Genomic DNA, 20,325 nt, shown 5'->3' with positions numbered 1-20,325 from the left:
GACGGGACAGAATATGAAATATTATTAGAGGCAAGGAGTGGAAGTAATGAAACCTTTACACAATCTATTTCAGTGGTAGAGTGAAATACCCAGGCACAACACTGAAAGCCTTTTTATTACCTAAAAAAAAAATTGTTATATCAAACAAGGGACTTAGAAATGTTGGATGAATGTGAAAAAAAGTGTGTATGAATCGTCAGTCTTCAAACTCAGCTTGAACTGTTATATGGGAGACAGAAGCACTTGGTTTGTCAGTAATTTACAAACACACAGCACAAATAGAATCCAAATGCCAAGGCTTTCTTGGATACTTAAATCCTAATTGCAGGAGTAGCTCCCTCCCTCTCCCAGTATCTCCCTGCCGACCAAGATTTCCAGTGATGAGGAAATAAAAAATGCTTTATGGTGCACATCTAAGCGATGGCAAGTTTAAGATCATAAAATACTTCTCCAGCAGATGTTTTCCTACTCGAGGTCTTTCAGGTCTAAAATGAAGAGCAAAACTTTTTCAAATCAAGAGAGATAAAAATAAAGTCTTGAGATGCTGCCAACAGTATTTACCTTCCCTGGACATCCTGACACTGATTATCATTTCCTACTTCCAGCATGAGGAAGGCTTATCATGTGTGTCTAATGGAAATAACCCAATGCAAGAAAAAAATACTGAAATAAAGAGTGAAAACACCACACAAAAAACCCAAACCCACTTTACCTTCAGAAAGAGTTTTAAAACCATCAAAATTCTGTGAAGTGTTCACTCGTACCCTCTGCATTATGCTACCAATGCAGGGTACCTTTTACCTTGACAAAGCTCATTTCTAGCACTACCACTATACATTTTCATCATTCCACTAGACTGGTATTTTTACAGTCTGCTACATTCACATTTATGGCACTACAAACGTGTATCTTCACTGTTCTGCTGTGGTGGACTTGTTTTTATGCCTTCAGCAACTCATTTGGCTTCAAGTAACCAACCACCAGAATTTCAAAAGCAGACTTAAAGGAGTCTTTTTACAACAAAATCTCCTCCTTGCATTTTCTCACTGCATTTATTATTTCCTTTAGATTTGCCATCACTGCAAATTCTTATGGGAAAGACAAGATTAATTTAAATGTAAAAACCAAGAAAAATTGCTTGCATTTCTCAAGCAAAAGCAAAGAAAACCTGTAGAGGCACACAAATGCACCCATAAATATGCACAGATCTATCACCTATTATACACATATATATGAGTTACACAGATAGGCTGTTAAAACATGGAAATAGGACTTCAGGCTGCAGCAGCCAAAGATACACCAAAATAAGCAAACCATATGTACAGGCAGGGCTCTGGGCAGCTGGAATCTCTCATTCTCCTCACTCACCTCTTCCAAATCCTCGCTGACCCACAGAGGGATGGGGGTGCCCCAGTAGCGGTTCCGAGAGATGGCCCAGTCCCGGGCGTCCTTCAGCCAGTTCCCAAAGCGCTTCTCCCGCACGAAATCCGGAACCCTGCCACAAAAAACACCAAAGTATTCACGTGTCACGACGTTCCACTTAAAAGAAAGCTAGTAAGAATTGGTTGTATTTGATTTTATCCACCAAAGAAGCTCATCTCAGCACTGATTGACTTGGAGCACACTCATGTTATACCACACTGGCTGCTGTAAGGCCTATGGAAGTGCTGCCAAAAGACACAACATTGCCTTCTTCTGACCCCCATGTAAACTGCAGAAGTGAAAACCACCAGATTTATTTTACTGTAAAGTAACTCTCAGGAACACATGTGCAACATGAAATAGATTCGTTAGGGATGAACCAATGGCCAAAGTCCTCAGGACAGTCCAAGAGTGGTGGATTATGGCTAAGGGTGATCACAGCACTACTGCTTCACTCACATACAGAAAAAGGAACAGCCACTCATTTTGGGGTTGAATGCAATTCCCATGATTGAAAAGCCTGGAGCAATAGCATTAAAAGGCACCTTGGATTATGTGTGGGCATCCAGCTACATGCACACTACTCAGGTTGACAAATCATACAAAAAAAATCCTTTCCAAGCTATTTACCATCTCACTTTGAATTACCCAATTAAGAAACAAAACACGCCCCCCCCAACCATAGAACCCTATCAATCCTTGCTAAAACCTCATTTTGAACACTAATGGGCACTGAAGGACGTTAAAGACAAACTTCTATTGTATGAGAGTGTCTTGGAGCTCAAAGGTTAACCCCAGAACCCTTTGCCCTGCAAGGTGGACCGGTGGTTTGATCAGAACCATTAGAACCATTTTCTCCCAGGATGTAAACAATTAATTAACTATTTATCCAATGATTTTGTGCAGATGAAGGAAAGCAATGGGTTTCACAGTCAACAATATGCTCCCTTCATGCCTAAAGGTGCATTTAAAAAGACCAAATTCAAATGAAACGCGCAGAAAGAGCAACCTTAAAGAATGTCAGACACACAGAAGCTGTGAATAAGCAGCTCTGGAACTGAGCTTTGAGCAAGGCTTGGCAAGTTTTGCTGGGTTTGTTTTTCCAGTCTAACTAGACAGGCCCTTCCCAAAGTCTGAGCTGTATTAGGAGAGCCACAGTTCCCAAAGGGGGAGCAGCCAAACTACAAGGCACACAGGGTCCATTACACCTTTTCTAGCTCCTGGTCCCCTTGTCAAGTATGTCTTTTTGAAGATTTTTAATCACACATCAGTCCCAAGAGTAACAAAGATGAAAGGTTCGGTTCCTTTAGAAGAAATATTAAAAGAATGGATTCACATGACACACTGAGGTAGGATTTGGCCCAGAAGCAGGAGATTCATGAAGTAAGTCTGAACAAAACAATGAAAATAATGAAAATAAAAGCCACTCTCTTTTAAAAGTTTTATCCATGATGAAGCCATGTGGAGATCTAAAGGCTTCTTGATGCCAATGTTGTCTCAAGTGGATAAAAACTACCCTTAAAAGCCTCACTAAATATCAGCCTGAAGTTCCACAGCTTCTCTCACTATTTCCTGAGTTACTTTCAGCTGCAAAGTTGTCTTCCATAACACTTTTCGAACAAAAATCTAATATAAAAAATTTTAAACAAATTCAGTGACTCATGTTTCACATGACATCTGAAGGCCTGCTTTGAAATTTAGAAACATATACAGGCTTTCCCAATTTGGTTCAGCATGGGACTCATTACTATGAACTTTCTGTGCTGACCTTAGGAGACCCTCTCCAAACATAAGTGGAAACTGTACAAAGTTCATTAGCATTTGCCCAACATTCCACTAATGTGGAAAACTTCTCTTTACATCACTCCTAAACTAGTTTCCATTTTTCAGAAGTTGTTAGACACTGATTAGCTGAAATTATTAGTCCCATTTAACATAGCTAGAGGCTGAGACAATCCCCCAATGACATTAAAATGCTAAGAATTTCAACTCTGCTTCCTCAAAACACGCATGAAAAATTAATTTTATCCCCAAAGTGGACTTTAACCACAAAAATGTATGTGGTGTGACCTCTCTCTCTGAGCTATGAAAGCATATAATTTACCTCTTCTGGTAAAATTGTCTGACCCTGCTGCCAGTTTTCAGTGGAACATAAAACACAAACTACTTAATCTCCTACGAACCACATTTAAAACAGTGATCTACGGCTCTTCAGAGGTACAAGGCAGGAATAACACTGGCACAGCCATCAAATCAAATTTAAAAAGCCTGTATCTCACCCACATTCTGCGCCCATCACTCAAACGAAGTGTTACTTAAAGCACTTGGGTTTTACCACTGCAGAGACGCTGCCCCATGGGTGCTGCCCAAGGGCACAGACAGCCCCCAGCTGGGATCAAGCTAAGAGCCATGCCAGGCACAGCCCTTCAAGTCTGGAGCCCATTTCTTTTACTTATTCTCACTAGATTTAGCTCCAGGTATCTCAGTTTAACACTTACCTACATATCACAAGGGAAAAAAAATTAAATCAGAGGCACCTTCTACTTAAATATTTGATTAGGCTCTCAATGATGTTGTTACAAACGCCTGATCTTTACACCAATTCCAGGTTGGTGTTCTTACAGAGTTTTTCAGTTTCTTTTAGTCCTACTCTTAGATATATTCTTGGATTATTTCTCCTGTTAAATTTTCATAAAGACACCATCTTGCCACAGGCATGTATTAGCTGGGGAAGCATTTTTTACTCTTCCCTCTACACAAAGCACCTGGAAGATAAATTAAAAGCTCTCTCCCATATGCCAATGCATACAATTTTCATATTTAACCCCACACCCATCACAAACCCCCTTTAGCCTGCAAGCACAAATCTCAGGCTCCTGCTGGTGACCACTGAGTTTGCAGCTGTGTGTGACCAAAGGTGCCCAGTTCTGCCTGTTCAGAGCCCTCTGGACTGGCACTGGACACCTTCACACCTCAGAGAAAATCAAACCCCAGTCCCAACAGTTCCATGAGGCTGCAAGTGAAAAATCAAAGCAGCCACTTCTCTCCCAAAAGCATCGTGCTGCAGCTCCTCAAACTGAGCTATGAGAAACACAGTTTTTTTTATTTCCTAGCTGGCCTACAATTTGTTTGACCTTCAAATTTCTCTGCAAAATGACACAGATAGGATTTCATACTTCTTTCTCTGACATTTAGCAAGGTTAAGGAGACTGCTGCCTCAGCAGGTCAGGGAGCTCTTGATTCATGGGTGTGGAACAGTGTGGGACAATTGTAATTTCTCCTCTTGGCACTCAGGACAGGGCACTAAATAAACTCCAAGATGCAGACACTGCAGCACTTGGAAAGATCAGGGAACTGAACTTCACAACACAAAGGAATAAATATTGTTTTGCCAAATCATAGATTTTCAAGATTTTGAAACAAAGTACATCACAGTTCCTACCTGTCTGAATGCTCATGTCTGTCTTACTTTCCCAATATCAAAACTCTATCATACAAGTCAGAGACAATGAAAATTATTCATTTGTTGCGAATTTCCACATCCATTTTTGACTGTTTGTTCCGATTTTTGAGGCAGATGTGGGGTTTTGCTAAATTCATGCATTGCTAAGTCCTCTGCACATCAACTCCCACACCCTCTCTTGGTAGCTACTCATTTACTGTCTAAAATAAAAATCCCATTTGATAAGCTAAAAAATCCCATGAAGAGCAAAGCAAAGCCCAGTCTTTTAACAACATTTATTAACTTATTACAAGAGGAACCATTTTCCTTGCCTTCTCAGCCTATGCACCACTCAGCACCCAAGTCACACAAGCAATGTGGACACGGATTTGAAAACAGCAATTGCTGGCCACATTCAATCCCAGAGCAGGACCAAGTCTGCTGACAGTGAGCCACCACAGGCTGAGCCAGTGGGTTCTCACCAATAAATACTCAAGGAACAGTATCAATTAAAATGAATAAATTTGTTCTCTGACTCTTGCCTCTAGAGGAAAAATGTACAGGATGAAAATAAAAAAACCCTCTAAATTATTACATAATTCAGGGGGAAACTTATTAAAAGGACAAAGTCATCTGTTCCTTTTCTGTAGAATTTGGAGCATATTTCTTGTGCTCATAACACAACCACAAATACTGAACTCAGCTCCTTATTCCATCTGTGATGTGCTCTGAACTGGCTCACCGTGCCCCAGTCACAGGATGCAGGAACTGTCTCAAAGCAGCACCATCCTTCTTTTCTGTAATGACAAACAGCACTGTGATTAAATAAATAAAACAGTGCCCCCCTGCACAAGCCTCGTGTTTTATCGTCGGCTCAACATGAAAAGCTATTTCAGATATTACATAAAGATAAGCTAATCCTTTCTCTCTCAGTCTTCATGATTCTTCTCACCAGCTAATTTTATTCATGATAATAAATGAATTATAAATTTAAATAATAAATGCTCTGCAAATCCACAGCACCTTTATGTATTGGGGAAGATTTACTTCGTAATTGCTAATTAAAGGAGTAGTTAAGACTATAAAGTTGATAAACAAAATACTACCTTAAGTAGCGGGAATTAAGGGACCTAATACCAGATTAAGAGCTCTAATACAGCTTTGGTTCTGAGAGTATGGTCCCAGATCTGTTCTGTCCTTTGGCAAGCTGGTAACTTTAAGTGCCACCTGAAATCAGCAACCAGTTTTAAATCTGGAAAAACTACTCTTCCAGAAAATAGCTGAGCTGTATCAGCAACACCAAAGGTGATTAAGTAGTTATTCTGTGTCATCTAACTAAATATGTACAGATTTATTTAAATTCCTAGCATACCAACAGGGGGTTTATTTTTGGCGTAGAATTTGGCTTTCTTTTTAAACATTAACCAACCCTTAGAAGACAAAGGCTTAAATTCCATTATGTTAATTTAGTCTAATAACAAGCCTCCTTCAACATGCCCTCAAATTGATTTTTAATGGCTTTTAATTCAAAGAGATAAAATAAGCAACTATTCATGCCCTTTTGACACTTTAATTAGTGCCAATCTATATCATGGACCTAATTAAACATGGGGGGAGGCGGGAGGGAGGAGAGGGGAAGGGAGGAAAGGTCAGCGTGCACCAGGCAGAATTCCCACTGCAGCAGCCTCTGCTCCTCAGCCAGGGAGAGCTGCTGGAACGGTGCAACCCCAGACACCTCACACGAGCCTGGGCTACCTCCACCCCTGCATCTTCTGCTCCTGGTGCAGCTCACAGGGGCTGAAGGAACTGTGCTTTCAATCATTTTGATCTCCCAATGTTTCTCTTCCCTCTTTTTTCTCCTGGTTCCCATGGCAACCAGCACGTTGTGGTATGACTGCAATGCTGCTGCAGATGCAGCGCCGTCACCGTCACCGCTGCTCCTGGGCACGGCGCAGCCCTGACCTCCAATCCTGGCACACATCCCACGGAAAACCTGCTCCAGCTCCATTCTGTGACCCCCTGCTAACTGCTGCTAAAACTCCTGATCTTAGCAACAATCCCTGCAACCCCGCACCAGGGGGAAGGGAAGCCTCCACTTTCTTCTCTCTGCAGAGTTTCCTGGGGAATATTCTAACATTTACTGGCATAAAGTACTTTTGTAGGGCATCAGCACTCAGGATCCATTTCAATCCACATGTAGCTATAACGTTTGCCTTCCTGTGACAGTGGCAGACATTCAACACACTGCTGATGTCACAAATTTATCAGCTGCCCGAGAAAATTGTGCTGGAGTTGCTTAGAGAACTGGCATTTGGGGGGTTTGTTTCATAAGCTTTTCCTTGAAGCAAAATAGAAGCTTTTGGTGACCCTTCAGTGGGACTGAAAGGTACCTCTGCATTCATGACATCATCAACAACCTCAGCACAAGAGGCTCAAAGAGGAAACAGCAAAATTAAGGCACAGCAAAACAGAAGCCATCAAAATCTAGTGAATAAGCCTCCAAATTTACTTCTAATCCTCAACCATGTCTGACAACAGACAGTAATAAAACCTTCTCTAAATTAGACAAACACAAGGCTAACCCTGCAGCAATTTTTTCCACCTCCCGCTGTAGGCAATGCCATTAATTTGGATTTTTCCTCGGGAAATGTTGCCATCTAGTGACTCCGAGTTGCTGTGCACATCACAATTGCTTCTAGAGGGAGTATCTCATTTGTATTCATGATTCCCCAGTATGAAAAGTGTGACTGGTGACTCAAAAAGAAGAGTTACAACTGCATGGTGATACTAAAGAAAAGAAAAATATGAAAAAAAAAAAATCTACACACACCATGCATTTAAAACTACTTGGATGAAATCATTAATATTAACAAACTAAGAAAGAAAATGTCCTACTAAGCTTTCTAAAAATAAATAAACAGCAAAAGGAAAAAAGGAATCGCTGACTTTCTTCTACTGCTCTACAATTCTGTTATGACTGAAAATTCTGTGCCCCTGCTACAGACTCAGATTCCTCATGTGAGCAAGAATGACAAGTTCAGTAAAATAAACATTTGCTTTCTATTGTGGATGGGCTCCACAGCCCCATCCCCTGCACAGCCTCGAGGTTTCTGCCACAACCAGGCACCATCCCTGACCACATCTCACCTTCCCACAGCTGGGAGACACTTCTGTCGTCAAAGAAATGACCAGGATCAAAATCTCCAGAGCCTGATGTGCTCAAGTGACACAGAAGAAAACACCTGGGCTCACACAGGAGCTGCAGGGAGTCCCTGCAAAACTCACACTTCAACTTCACTCACACAAATGGGTTGTGGGTAGCATTTCCAGCAAGAACTAACAGCTCAAGTGATGAAGTCAGGAAAATAATACCTTCCACCAGACATCAAGCTCTTTATTACAACACCTGAATTCTTCAGTGGTGAGAAGATGCCAGAACAAAAGGTTTGGCTTCTTTGAAGTCCCTGTCTGCCATCACTGCTTTCCTTCCACTGATGCTTATTTTTCCACTACTCCAAGTGCTGCACATCTTATGCAAACAGTATCAGAACTGCACAATGTCTTTAACATAAGAAACTTGTCATCAGTTACAGGTGAATATCTCAGGAGTTACTGAAGGAGAACTTTAAGTGAGAGAGGTTTAAAAGAAAGAAAGAAAGAAAGAAAAGAGTTCAAAGCCAATATTTAAATACAAACTACAGAGTCTTTCCTATCAGTCTGCAAGAACAGAAATATCCACTGCCAGAAGGATGAGCTACAGCAGTCTGGAATTCTCATTATAAATTGTATGGATTTGATGCTTGCAGTAATTTAAAAATTTTCAATCTCCACCAAGTTTGAACACTGATGACAGGAATTGCCCTAGATTGTAATTATAATCTAAGGTGGCCTGGTTTAGTCTGTGGGTACATAAAAAATGCTCTTTCAACAAACCATTAGAGAAAATGATGGTGACAACAATTAAGGATGAAATCCAGACAGCACCTTGGTGCTGCATCCAACTCCCCTTATCAAGAGAATAGAAAGCCACTTTCTGACAAGCCTGGATTTTACAGCAGCCAAATCTGCCCCTCTTCATCTCAAACACAGCAGTAGTGGGTGCCTGAATGCCAAACAGAAGATAAACCTCTTAAATTTAAATTTTCTTTTAAATAATCTCAGTTACACAGTAAAGAATATTCAGTGAGGAACTTCAATGAAAGACTGAAGCACAGCCCCCTAAACACTGTTCCAATTGTGCATTTTCATCAACATCCAACACAAGTTAATTCCCAGTCTGAAATAAGGATGTGACAGAGTAGAGGGGGGTTTTGGCTTCTGGTTTTACAAAAATGCTGGCACATTACTCATGTAACCATTATTGGAAGTGATAGTTAAATTCATTTTGAAAAAATGAAACTAGAGTTGCAGGTTTTAATAAATTTTGAATGACTGTGGCCTCATAAGTTGGGTAATTCACTAAAAACTAATTAGAAATGCCATCAAGTTGCAAAGTTTGTCCAAGTATGTTTAATCTATTTCATCAGAAAGGATTTCTATCAAGAGGGCAGCTATTCTTAAGGGACAATATACCTATCAGTCATTTATGGAAATAAAAAAAGCAACACAGTCAAACCCATTTTGTAAAGGTTAATATAGTCTGAAAAGCATTTATCCCAAATTTTCTCATTTTCAGGACATTCTGAAGCCCCAGAGAGTCCAAAAATAAATTTTTTAAAAGCTACATATTATTCCTGTGGCACTTTCAGAGACCAGGTCTCTTCAAAAGCAGAGAAAGTAGGTTTTGGGAAAGATGGTGTTCCCAAAATTTCAATAAATGAATACTGCAGAAGGCCAGCAGTCTCAATGCCAACTTCAGAAGTTACATCCCAAATAAAACTGCCATCAACGGGGAACACAGGAAGAAAACCTCAAAAATATTCCCTTATTCTTTATAAAGGCTGTATTTTTAAAGCCAACTTCAAGATTACCCAGTATTAAAATTATTATGAAATCACACACAGGAAATACATATTATTTATTAATAATTCTGTGATCATACATCTCCTCTTGTAGCTGTATTCACAATAAAAAGCTTCCCACAATCCCTAAGACCACATGGTTTTAAGAAGTGGTCTGAGAAATCAGTTTCATATTCAATTATGGAATTGTGTTTAGAATTAGGAATTGCCTAAAGGACAAATGGTTACTGTAATTCCAAGCATTTTGAAAATTGCCAAATGATGTCATTGTTTGCTCTTCTCACCCAACTCTTGCAACAGCAGCTGCAAAATTTGCTTCTACTTGTATCTCCACTACTCAGCACTTACAGAAAGCACCACTAAAACCCCAAATATGGGCACAAAGCAGGTTCAAACTGATCAGTAATTCTTCCTAATTAGTGTCTCCTGGATGAATGGAGATAACTTAGCAGCCTTTTTCTGAAGCTCTGCTACTGGAAAAGTAAAACCCATCAATTTAAGCACTTCCTTAACAGGATCATTCAATTTTTTTTCCTCTTCTCTTCATGTGAAGACTAAATACGAAGGTCTACTGTCATCCCAACAGTGCACGCATCTTGAGGAAGCTAATTAAAGCTAAGAACAAACACTTTCACCCCTCTGTAGCTTATTTTTGCCCCAAAGGAGGATCACACTATGTTCTGCTATGGCAAACAGAAAACAACACTTCCTAAATCTCTAAGCTCTCCTGACACAGGCAGACTGGGCATGTGCTGCTTGGCAAAGGCAGGCTGCAGCATTGCTGGGCAGGCTCTAGTCTGATCACTGACTTTCCCCACAAGATCCCAGGATGAGATCTCAGGATTTACAGTGTGCCTGCACCATGTAAGCACTTACATAAAAGCTGCTCACAGAGAATTTCAATGATCACAGAGAACTGAATTGCCAGCTACTGTCCATGAAAAAAAGGCAGCACAGGCTGTAATTGCTCACTTAAGGTTGAGACACCTTCTCTACAAAAGACAACTGTGGTGGGAGAGGGGGGAATCCAAGCTCTCCCTGCAGTCCTCATATGGAAATACTGAATGAGGTCAGAATTTCCAAGTTTTCCTCACTCACTGGGAGGTCTCAGTCTCCCAGGCACAAGTGATTGATGAGAGGAAGGGAAATAAAAATGCAGCTTATCAAAGTGCAGAAGGTAAAGTCCTTTTGTTACTAACACACCACAAACCCAGGACTGCCTCCTTCCACCAGCACCAACAGTTCCCTTTCACTGCAATTAATAATGCATTTAAGTTGTTATCTAAAGGTCATCTGCTGTTTTCTACACAAATTTCATGCAAGTATTTTTCACACTCCCTATATACATGTCAAGATTTTATTTCTGCCATTAAAAGAATTTTTCTCTTTAAACCTGTGTAACTCAGTTTAGGGCAGCTGGGCTGAGCTTTTTGTGGGTGTTTGAGGGGAGAGTGGGTGTGGATTTTCTCTTTAAATGCACCCATGATAAAGTAATCAACCTTATCTGTAATAACTAGATGAAAAAACCCACAACTTGTCTAAAAATCAGTTTAATTTGTAACAATATATACACAGCACTAAGTTACTTAAGTTACAAGCCTCTACTACGGTCTCAGGTGGAGCCTTTTAGAAAGCACATCCTGCAGGATGATTCTCCTCTGCAGTTTCTCTCATGCTTTAGGTTTGCAAAACATGACTGGAGGGCACTTTTAATGATCCTGTCATGTAACTCCATGTAAATTACTAGGAAATATTCAACCTTGATAAAACTAAGGTAAAACACTGTTTAGAACTGGTCCCAGTAGCACTGGCTGAAAAAGAGTGGAAATACGAAGCAGAGTGAGTGTATGAACAGTGGAATAGCTTTGGAGAGTTCCAGCACACACCCCCAACTCCAGGGAAAGGAATAAAGCAGATTTCAACAGGAGATATTACCAGTAGCACTGGGCATTGTTCTCCAGCAACTTCTCCACCATGTGCTCCACCCTGACAAACCAGCTGGGCACAGCTTTGTAGATCAGCGGAGTATCTGACCTGTGCAAAACAAAACAGAAACATTTATAAATGCTACATTGTTTATAAAGTGTTCTTTAATATTTATTTTTGCACATGACAGTCTCCTTTCCACAGACTGAGTTCACTGCGGCTGAAATATTATCACAGTTAAAGGTTGGGGTCTGTTTGGTTTGTTAAATTACATAAACTGTTACACTTATGTGAGCTACTATTTTGAAATCCAGTCCTGAAAAAAATTTACAGCCTTCAAACCCAGTAATTCAAGGAATTTGTATAGCAAGAACAATCATGAGAATGTTCAAACAATACCTGAATTTGAAATTTGTGCTCCTACATAGTACAACATTATGAACTTCAGTAACTCTTAAAGTGAGTCATACTTCAGTCTTCCACATGAGCTCATTCTGCATCATTTTTTACGTGTATATGAGCCTGAAAAGCCAGGGAATATTATGCTGTGTTTTTACTATTTGCATTTAAAATAATAATCACAGATCATAAAGAACAGCACCCAGGGTTAGCCAGAAGAAAGTTCCACTCCAGGAGGAGAAGGAAAGCAAGAAATCCAGATAAGCATATAAAAGAAGTTTTCAATATATCTTAACATATTCCTTACTTCAATAAGCTATAAAAGAAAATCCATATGGGAGGAGAGCAATTTCACAACCTGGGATTGCTTAGAAATGGAAACACAATTGGCCAGAGCACAGACTGAAAAATTTCCTAAATTACTTGGTAAAATCAGTATCACCAAGCATCTGACTGCAGCGTCCCAACCCAGTCTCTGATTTATTAGTTCCATAATAATTGCTTAAGGTCTTGAATAACTGTTCAGGCAGCACAACCTTCTGAAGGATCATGGGATCCAACATTGAGCACAGGTCACTGTAAGGAGCTCAGACTTTTCTAATCCTTCACATCCATCCCATTATTCCATTATGAAGGGGGAGAAGAGCCCTAGGGGATAGGATCTTTATATGGGTTCAGAGGAGCAAACAACACTGAGACAAGATCATTCTCCTTTAGCATCAATCCATCCCACAAAACGTTTCTTAAAAATATTACTTTTGCTTACGTCACTTTGGTGCAGAACTTGGCAATACACAAAAATTCACCAGCAAAGACCCTGAGAAACTACGGTTATCTCCCATGCGCAGTCAGCATTACAAACAGCCCAAGTTTAATTCCTTTTACTTATAGCCACAGCAAGAACACAACTGAAATCCACCAACTACTGCAGATTAAAATGCAAATTAAAATTGCTACTGTGCCAGCACTCGCTAAAGGTGCACCTGCCTGACCCATAAAAGAAAGAAAAACCACAGCAAAGGTTGTTCAGACCTTAACAGCTGAACTCACAGTGCACAAAGCCCAATAAAAAAACCCACATTGTTTCTTTCAACATTCTATTTCAAAAGACATTTCATTTTAACTATAACCTGTATGTTTCAATGTGCTTAGGGGTTAAAATACCTATACCCTTAAAGGAAATGGTAACAGCTCAAAGTAATAATAATGCCATTGTGTCCTAGCTGTTAAATGCAAACCTACTGGTGGTTTGCTACGCAAATTTAAGTCCTAACAAGTAAAAAAGGGAACAGTTCAGTTCACTCCTCAGTGAAAAAGAAAGCATTCCCCAAGCTACATGGTGTTTTGATTTCACTGAGTATCTTGTTTCAGATGTGCTGAAGAATGATGAACTGCCATCACAAGATCTCCAGTAACAGGGAACAAGGAGAATAAAAAACTGGTATTAAAAATTTCTCACGTGTTGGAAAAAGAAGGCTGGGACAATGGTGGCATCCCAGCTCTGTCAGGAGAGAGCAGCAGGGGGGGCTGACTGCACACAGACCCATGGCCATGGAGGGGCTTCAGGCAAGAAGGATCCAGGACACAGGCCAAGCAGAGGAACCATTTCCACCCAACCCTGAGGTTATAACATCTGAAAACCACTGAAGCACCCACAGGGCTATGCTCCTCTTACATGGAGACAACAAGAAAGGGGAGAGGGCAAAGTTTCCCTGAGTATTTTTCTTCTACCACTACCAAGCAGTGCCTCAGCAGGAGACTGCAGAGAACAAAACATTAAAATCTGCCAAGCAGTGACACCTTCTACATTTCTACCCCTCATGACTGCTGAGAAGGTTGAAAATTCCAGATTCAACTGGATTTTACTGTAGAATCAAATGAGAAATACCTATTGCTGGGTTTTGTTTTCCATCAACACAAGGGGAAAACCCAAACAGAACTCAAATCACAGTCTGATGCTTACAAAGTTCCTGCCTAACCATTCCTCTCTGTCCCAAGTGGACCAAGTTTTGTTCCCCTTAAAGACCGATCCTTTAGAAACACATCAGAAGAATCAAATAACGTTAACTGTGATCTTATTCTGTTTTCTCACAATTTAGAAAACCACGATCAATATGATATGATCAATAATTGAGCCGGTGCTATAAAGCTGCTTCTCGGTTTTGCCTTCACTGGCTTGGAAAAGTCAAAGGCTGACATCTTCCCAACACTGTGTTCCCAAAGGAATGGCAGGCAGGAGCTGGGAGGGCCCCTTCAAGATGTCACATCCAACAGTGTCTGAACTGCTGCCCAGACACAGCCTCCCAAGATCTCACCTGTGCACAGAGAAGTTTTGACCAATGTTCTCCATTTTCAACAGTTCCAATTAAGAAGAATTCTAACTGAAAACTATCTACCGTGTCCTTACCAAGTTATAGTGTTTTTCAGATTGTAAAGTTTAGCTGACAGAAAATTACTACACAGAGGAGGACACTGATTTCATGATATGTAAAAAGAAGGCGGCAAATTTCTCAACATCCCAAGGATTCAACAACTGCTTGGTTTCAAGGAAAAGCAGTAGTACATTAAGAAGAGTCTAATTTCAAAGTTTTCTTACATTAATCAAAATAACTTATAACTATGTTCAAAGTTAAGAACTACTCTTCTACTTTTAGCATATTCCAATTATGGTTTGATTTGTGATGGCAGTGAAATGAGCTTCTCAAGTAAAATCCATTGTTCAGTTCTTCCCACCGGCTAATTTGCTGCTAGGTGCTGCCTGCAACTTATCATCAATCAATAAAAACGTCAACGGAGCGGCAAGATTAAGGATCTTCTACAGAATCAGCACTTCTGCATCCCTGCTTTGTCTGAGAAGGCCATAACTGGCTATCTGAGCTGCTACACAAGAAAAAACACAAGCGTTACTTGATTTTTGGGGGCTGACGTTTCTCAAACTCTGTCCCAAATTGTCAAGGCCGTAACACTTAAAGAGCAATTCCCCTCCTTCCTCCAGGCAGCTGCTAGAAACAAGCCAATCCTGCTGTTCAAGAGCAAGCAAAGGTTATTTTTGCTATAAATTAAAGATAAATGTACCCTGCTAGAACACTTCACCTGGCAGAGTCAGAGCCAGACAGAGAGATGAGCTTTTATCACAGTTATTTCACTACAGGTGCTGGATACATCATACAGGACTGATAATCTTCAAGCCATTTCAGATAATTAAATCAGCTATTTTATTTTAAGTGTGTCTTTGCTCATAATAAGAATCTAATATTCTACTAAAAGATTACTGAAGATTCTTTTTTCTTTAATTTGATACTGTTTGGTGATTTTTTACAACAGCAATTGGGGAAATTTCAAACCAAGGACACCAATAAAAACAAGCTTCATTTCTAGATTAAATCTGTCTCGCTTGTATTCCTCAGAACCAAAACTTGTTTGTTCACTGATACTGAAGGCCCATGGAGAATTCCACGTGGAGACTTCCCCCAGAGACATCCATCTAAGGATGTTTCCACATTTTGAGCAACTCTGCTTCTTAGAAAGAAAGAAATCATCTTACAAGGTTAAAAACAACTACATTTCAGCCATTTTATTCAAAACATACAAAGCTTAAACACAAACATCTGAAGACCTTCTGTGATACTTAATTGGATACAATCCTTTTCCATCACTCAGCTGCTTAAAAAAAAAGTCTTTTTTACAAGAGATGGTTAGTTAGGAGTTCTACACCAACAAATCAGCAACACAAACTACAAAAACACACATTTAAAATCATAAACAGAAACTAAATTTCAGCACTACATCTAAATTCATCAATTTTATGGCAAAAAGGAAAGAAAAATTCCGTGATGACAAAATCAAAACTGGAACGCTTCTAAATTATTAATCTCAGTTTGTGTCACTTTTAGTTTTGTCAGGGAAATGAAGTAAGGGAGGGAGGAAAATATGGGAGAAACTTGAAGAACTTGTCTGTTGGAAAGCTCAGCTCAGAGGCAGGTGCAGGCGTGTGCTTACCTCCAGCAGAAGGGGTAGCTGTGCTGGAAGGTGGTGCTGTGGATCAGCCTGCCCTTCTCCTTCAGCCATCTGATGATGTGCTTATCTGCATCCTAAAAACACAGATTCTCCATGGAACACACATTTCACTCAGTAATCTGCTACTGGATTGGTCTCAGATACTTCAATTAATTAAAAAAAAAAAAAAAAAAAAACCACAACTGTGCAAAAAACAGCATTCACACACACACAGAGGAAGTTCCTATGAAGTTTATACATTTCCTGCAGGGGCACTGTAAAACACGAAACTTGCAAAGTTATTTGCTTTCCAAACCCTGTTTATTTACAGTGTCTTCAATGTGTCTCTGCTATGTGGATAAATTAAATTTATAAATTAAAGCATCAGTCCTTTTTATTTTTACCTCTTTTTCCACACAACTACGTGGAAAATTTAAATTTTCTGAAGCATCAATACAAGCCAAAACCCTCATTATTTAATATCCTAATGATTGAGTGTTCTACTTTTGTAGCAGGAAATCACATAGTGCTTTTTATCTAATATTTAAACTTCCTGATACCACATTTCTCTAAAGTGACTGAATTTCAGAATTTGAAGCATATTTCACAATACCTCACTAATTAACTGGGTTTTACACACTAAGCTGGAAGTGAAAGCTGTATATTGATAATTTAAGACAATCTACTGAACATACAAGTGTCAATACAACATTAAGGAAAAAAAAATACAAATACCTATGAGTGAAAAAATCAGTATAATAAGAAAATTTTCCAAGAGCCTTAAATTCAGATTCCTACCAGCAGGAAGCTAAACATGGAGCCTATAGTGTCCTCTCATTTGCCTTAATGCATAAAGCAGGAAGGAAAGACAGCTGACTGAATCCTCAACTTAATTGAAAAAGACTTTAAATCTTGTGTTGCATTTGTTTACAGGAACATGCTTTGCTATCAAACTTAGCAGCAGGGCTAAAAGCAATTTTTCTCAGGACATGGAATTTCTCAGGACATGGCACTCTCTGCTAGGGATTTGTATCTGGAGCAAGGGGCAGTTCCTGTGGGCTCTTTTTCCAGGGATTCTCCTGCATCTCCTAAAGTAAATCAGCACTTTAACACAGCCCACAAGTGAGGGAAAGGACTGGATTCCTCCCTCCTGCTGAGTCAAGTTACATTAACTGGCTGGGAGAAAGTTAATGATGGCCCCTGGAAATTCAGAGTTACCCAGAGCTGAGGCAGGCCCTGCACATGTGCCTGGAGACTGGATATCACACTTCTGTCAGGAAAAAGCACAGAGTGAGAGTCTCTCTGGTGTAGGTGCAAACAGGATACTCCTCTCACTACAGATACACATTACCTGCATTTCAACTTTTTTTCTCAGCTGCCTAATAAACCATTCCAACTTTGCTGCAAATGTTAAAACATATTTTAATTTATCCAGATACCAGTTCACACATTGAGAACAAGCCCACAGAGGGAAAGAAAAGAAAGCTTCTACCATAAATAAAATGTATCTTGAAAAAAGTAATACTTTACTGTTTCCAGGCCCACTGACCTTCACATACTGCCCAGCAAAGTCAGCCACTTCGGCTGTGAAGCAGCCTGATGCATCAACAGGACACACAGGCACAGAGTCCTTCTGAATGATATTAAAATCCATGCAGACTCTGTAATCATCCTGCAAAAGACACAAGCACCAAGCTGTAAGAATACAAAGTGCTAGGTAAAATATCCACCCTCGAAAAAGAAATTAAATATTAAACAGAAGATGTGATGACTGGACAAGAATAGCAAAATACTCAGCCTTCATTAATCCCAAATGCTTATGAGGAAGTCCTGTTTTATAGGATTGTAGTTTTATTCATGCAGGAAATTATTATTTCTTCAGACTCTCACCTAGCACAGGGGACATGTGCATATTTTTCTGTGCACATCAATGCATGTACACACAAATGCATTTTATGTGTCTGAGTATAGTCATGGAGTGAGCAGCTTCAGGCAACCATTGCATGGCAAAAAAACTGAAAAGGTCTCTATGCTGCTCCTGTCCCAGCCAGAGCCTGGATGTGCCCAGCTCTCCAGCCAACACTGCATTTTTCAGAAAGCAGGTTATTTTAATCAATCTAATTCTGGCATTTCACATACGCAGTCCCATTTTCTGAATGTCTCAATGATCCAAAGCCTTTAAATCTGTATTTCTCAATCTTTTTGGCCTATAGGCAATGCTACTGACCAAGAACCACACATGGACAACATCATGGGGTTTTTTTCCTGGCCAGTCTCCACTTAAATTTTTAATTTCCTGTAGCAAGAAGAAGAAATAAAATTGCTTCACACTTTTCTGAACATGACTGAACAATAATGGCATCAGAGAAAAGATTAGAACAAAATTGGTAGGGGCATAGAAAAGTTCAGATTTCACTTCCAAGTCTGAAGTCACAGTCAATGTGTACCTTATCCAGTTAGAGCAGTGGCTTACAGGACACAGAGCAGCTGTTTCACAGGAGCTGCATCCACAGCACCCTCTCAGCCTGCCCAAGGAGACCACACCAGAGCCAGTGTGGAAATACACATTTCACAGAGCAGTGCTCTACAGCTCCCTGGATTCTCCTTCCCTGGCCCTAACCCACCACAGGTGAGCCAGCTCTGGACTGCAGGCCAGGCCTTCCATGTCCTTTGTGGACTCATCCTGTCCCTTCAGCTCTCCCTACTATCCCTGTGGCATTTTACAAGGATGAAACTCATCCACGGAGAAGGAAGTTTGCTGCCTCATGGAGCAAAGCTTTACACAGAGAAATAACAAATCTCTCCAGCTCCAGCACTCCCACTAGAGCACAGCCTCTTCCCCTGTCCAGCAGCTGCAGGAAACATGACAATTATTGACCCTGCACTTGGTCACCCAGCTCCTGCAGTCAGGACACGGCTGAGAGAAGCCCCTTCTGTGCTGGCCTCTCCTCAGCTGTTATTGCTGTGGGGGTTAAAGTACAGCACAGATGACAGAGCTGATGGCAGCTCTGATTTGGCAGGAGCTGTTAAAGGCTTTGAAGCAGCAGCCAGCACAGACTACAAGGTCTGCAACACTCAGAGCCCTGCTAAGGCAGCACAACAAACCCTCCCTGGGCAGCACCTTGGTCAAGAGGTGCTTCAGCTCCAGGGCTTTGCTGCTCTGCCCTGCTGCAGTCAGCTCTCTGCTTTCGAACAACTTCACCAGGAATGGAAGCTCTCCAGACTCAGCTGCCATTTCATTTAATGAAAAGATTTCCTTCTGTAACCACGAGGCAAGAATATATCCAGGCACATACAAGAAATCCACAAGTGCTAAGCTCAAATAAAAGCTAAGACCAGCACCATTTTTTTCCAGGAGATGAAAGCAGTGGTCACTCTTGCACCTCAGAATCCCTCAGAAAGTTACACACAGAAGTGCAATACACAAAATTACTAAGCCGAAACTATTAAGCAGCTATTTGTGAGAAATCAAATGCTTTTTTTATGTGAAATTTTAACAAAACAACAGAAACATGAAGTCAAATGTTCATCTTCAGCATCCCTTAGCAAAAACCAACATCACTTTAGCTGAAAAGTGTCAGGTACTGAAAAAAAAGTGCATCAGTAACAGATCTATGAAGCCTGTGTGTCACAGTCTGAGCAGGCACTACAAGTATTGCAAATTAAAAATGTGTATGCAAATTAAAGTGTTACTGAAGCTTTTTAAGTTGACTGCAGGTACATCTACATATGATGAAATGCCTTAGCAGCTGAATTTTATTGTCATGTTAATCTGGAAGTACAATGAGCTCACAATGGTTTTAATACTGGTTTGTCTTGTTCTGTGAGCTTTAATTTTGATGCCTTTTGAACTAAAATAATAGAATGCTCTGATATGGTGTGGCAGTTTGTATTTGGCAAAAGGCATGACACAAGACAATGAAACTACATCTGAAACTAAACGCAGATGAATTTTTACTTCCATTTTTTTTGGAGAAGGATACACTGCTGAGCTATTAGCAATACATAACATGTATCACTAAGTAGGACTTTAAATAAACTGACTTTCCAACTTTATTTATCAAAAGGACTCACTTACACTGATGGGAAGGAACAGAGACAAGACTCGAGGCTTGTTGTGAAGGACTGTGCTCTATTTCTTCTCCTCTGATTGTCCTGGTCCAGTTATTCCTTTCCTAT

The 20,325-nt window shown here is 40.2% G+C and overlaps 1 protein-coding gene across 1 annotated transcript in view; it reads right to left on the bottom strand.

The window, feature by feature from the left end:
* IARS1 (isoleucyl-tRNA synthetase 1) overlaps nt 1-20,325 on the bottom strand; it is a 92,179-nt gene that overhangs the window by 45,358 nt on the left and 26,496 nt on the right. The window contains exons 12-15 of the mRNA XM_066326914.1: nt 17,696-17,818; nt 16,150-16,241; nt 11,761-11,859; nt 1,369-1,495 (exon numbers count right to left, since the gene is read on the bottom strand). Of these exons, the coding sequence (XP_066183011.1) occupies nt 1,369-1,495; nt 11,761-11,859; nt 16,150-16,241; nt 17,696-17,818 (441 nt within the window). The remainder of the gene's footprint in view (nt 1-1,368; nt 1,496-11,760; nt 11,860-16,149; nt 16,242-17,695; nt 17,819-20,325) is intronic.

Source organism: Sylvia atricapilla, chromosome 11 (assembly GCF_009819655.1).
Source record: "Sylvia atricapilla isolate bSylAtr1 chromosome 11, bSylAtr1.pri, whole genome shotgun sequence".
Taxonomy (NCBI): domain Eukaryota; kingdom Metazoa; phylum Chordata; class Aves; order Passeriformes; family Sylviidae; genus Sylvia; species Sylvia atricapilla.
Note: the sequence above shows the minus strand (reverse complement) of the source record. Positions and strands in the feature narration are given on the sequence as shown.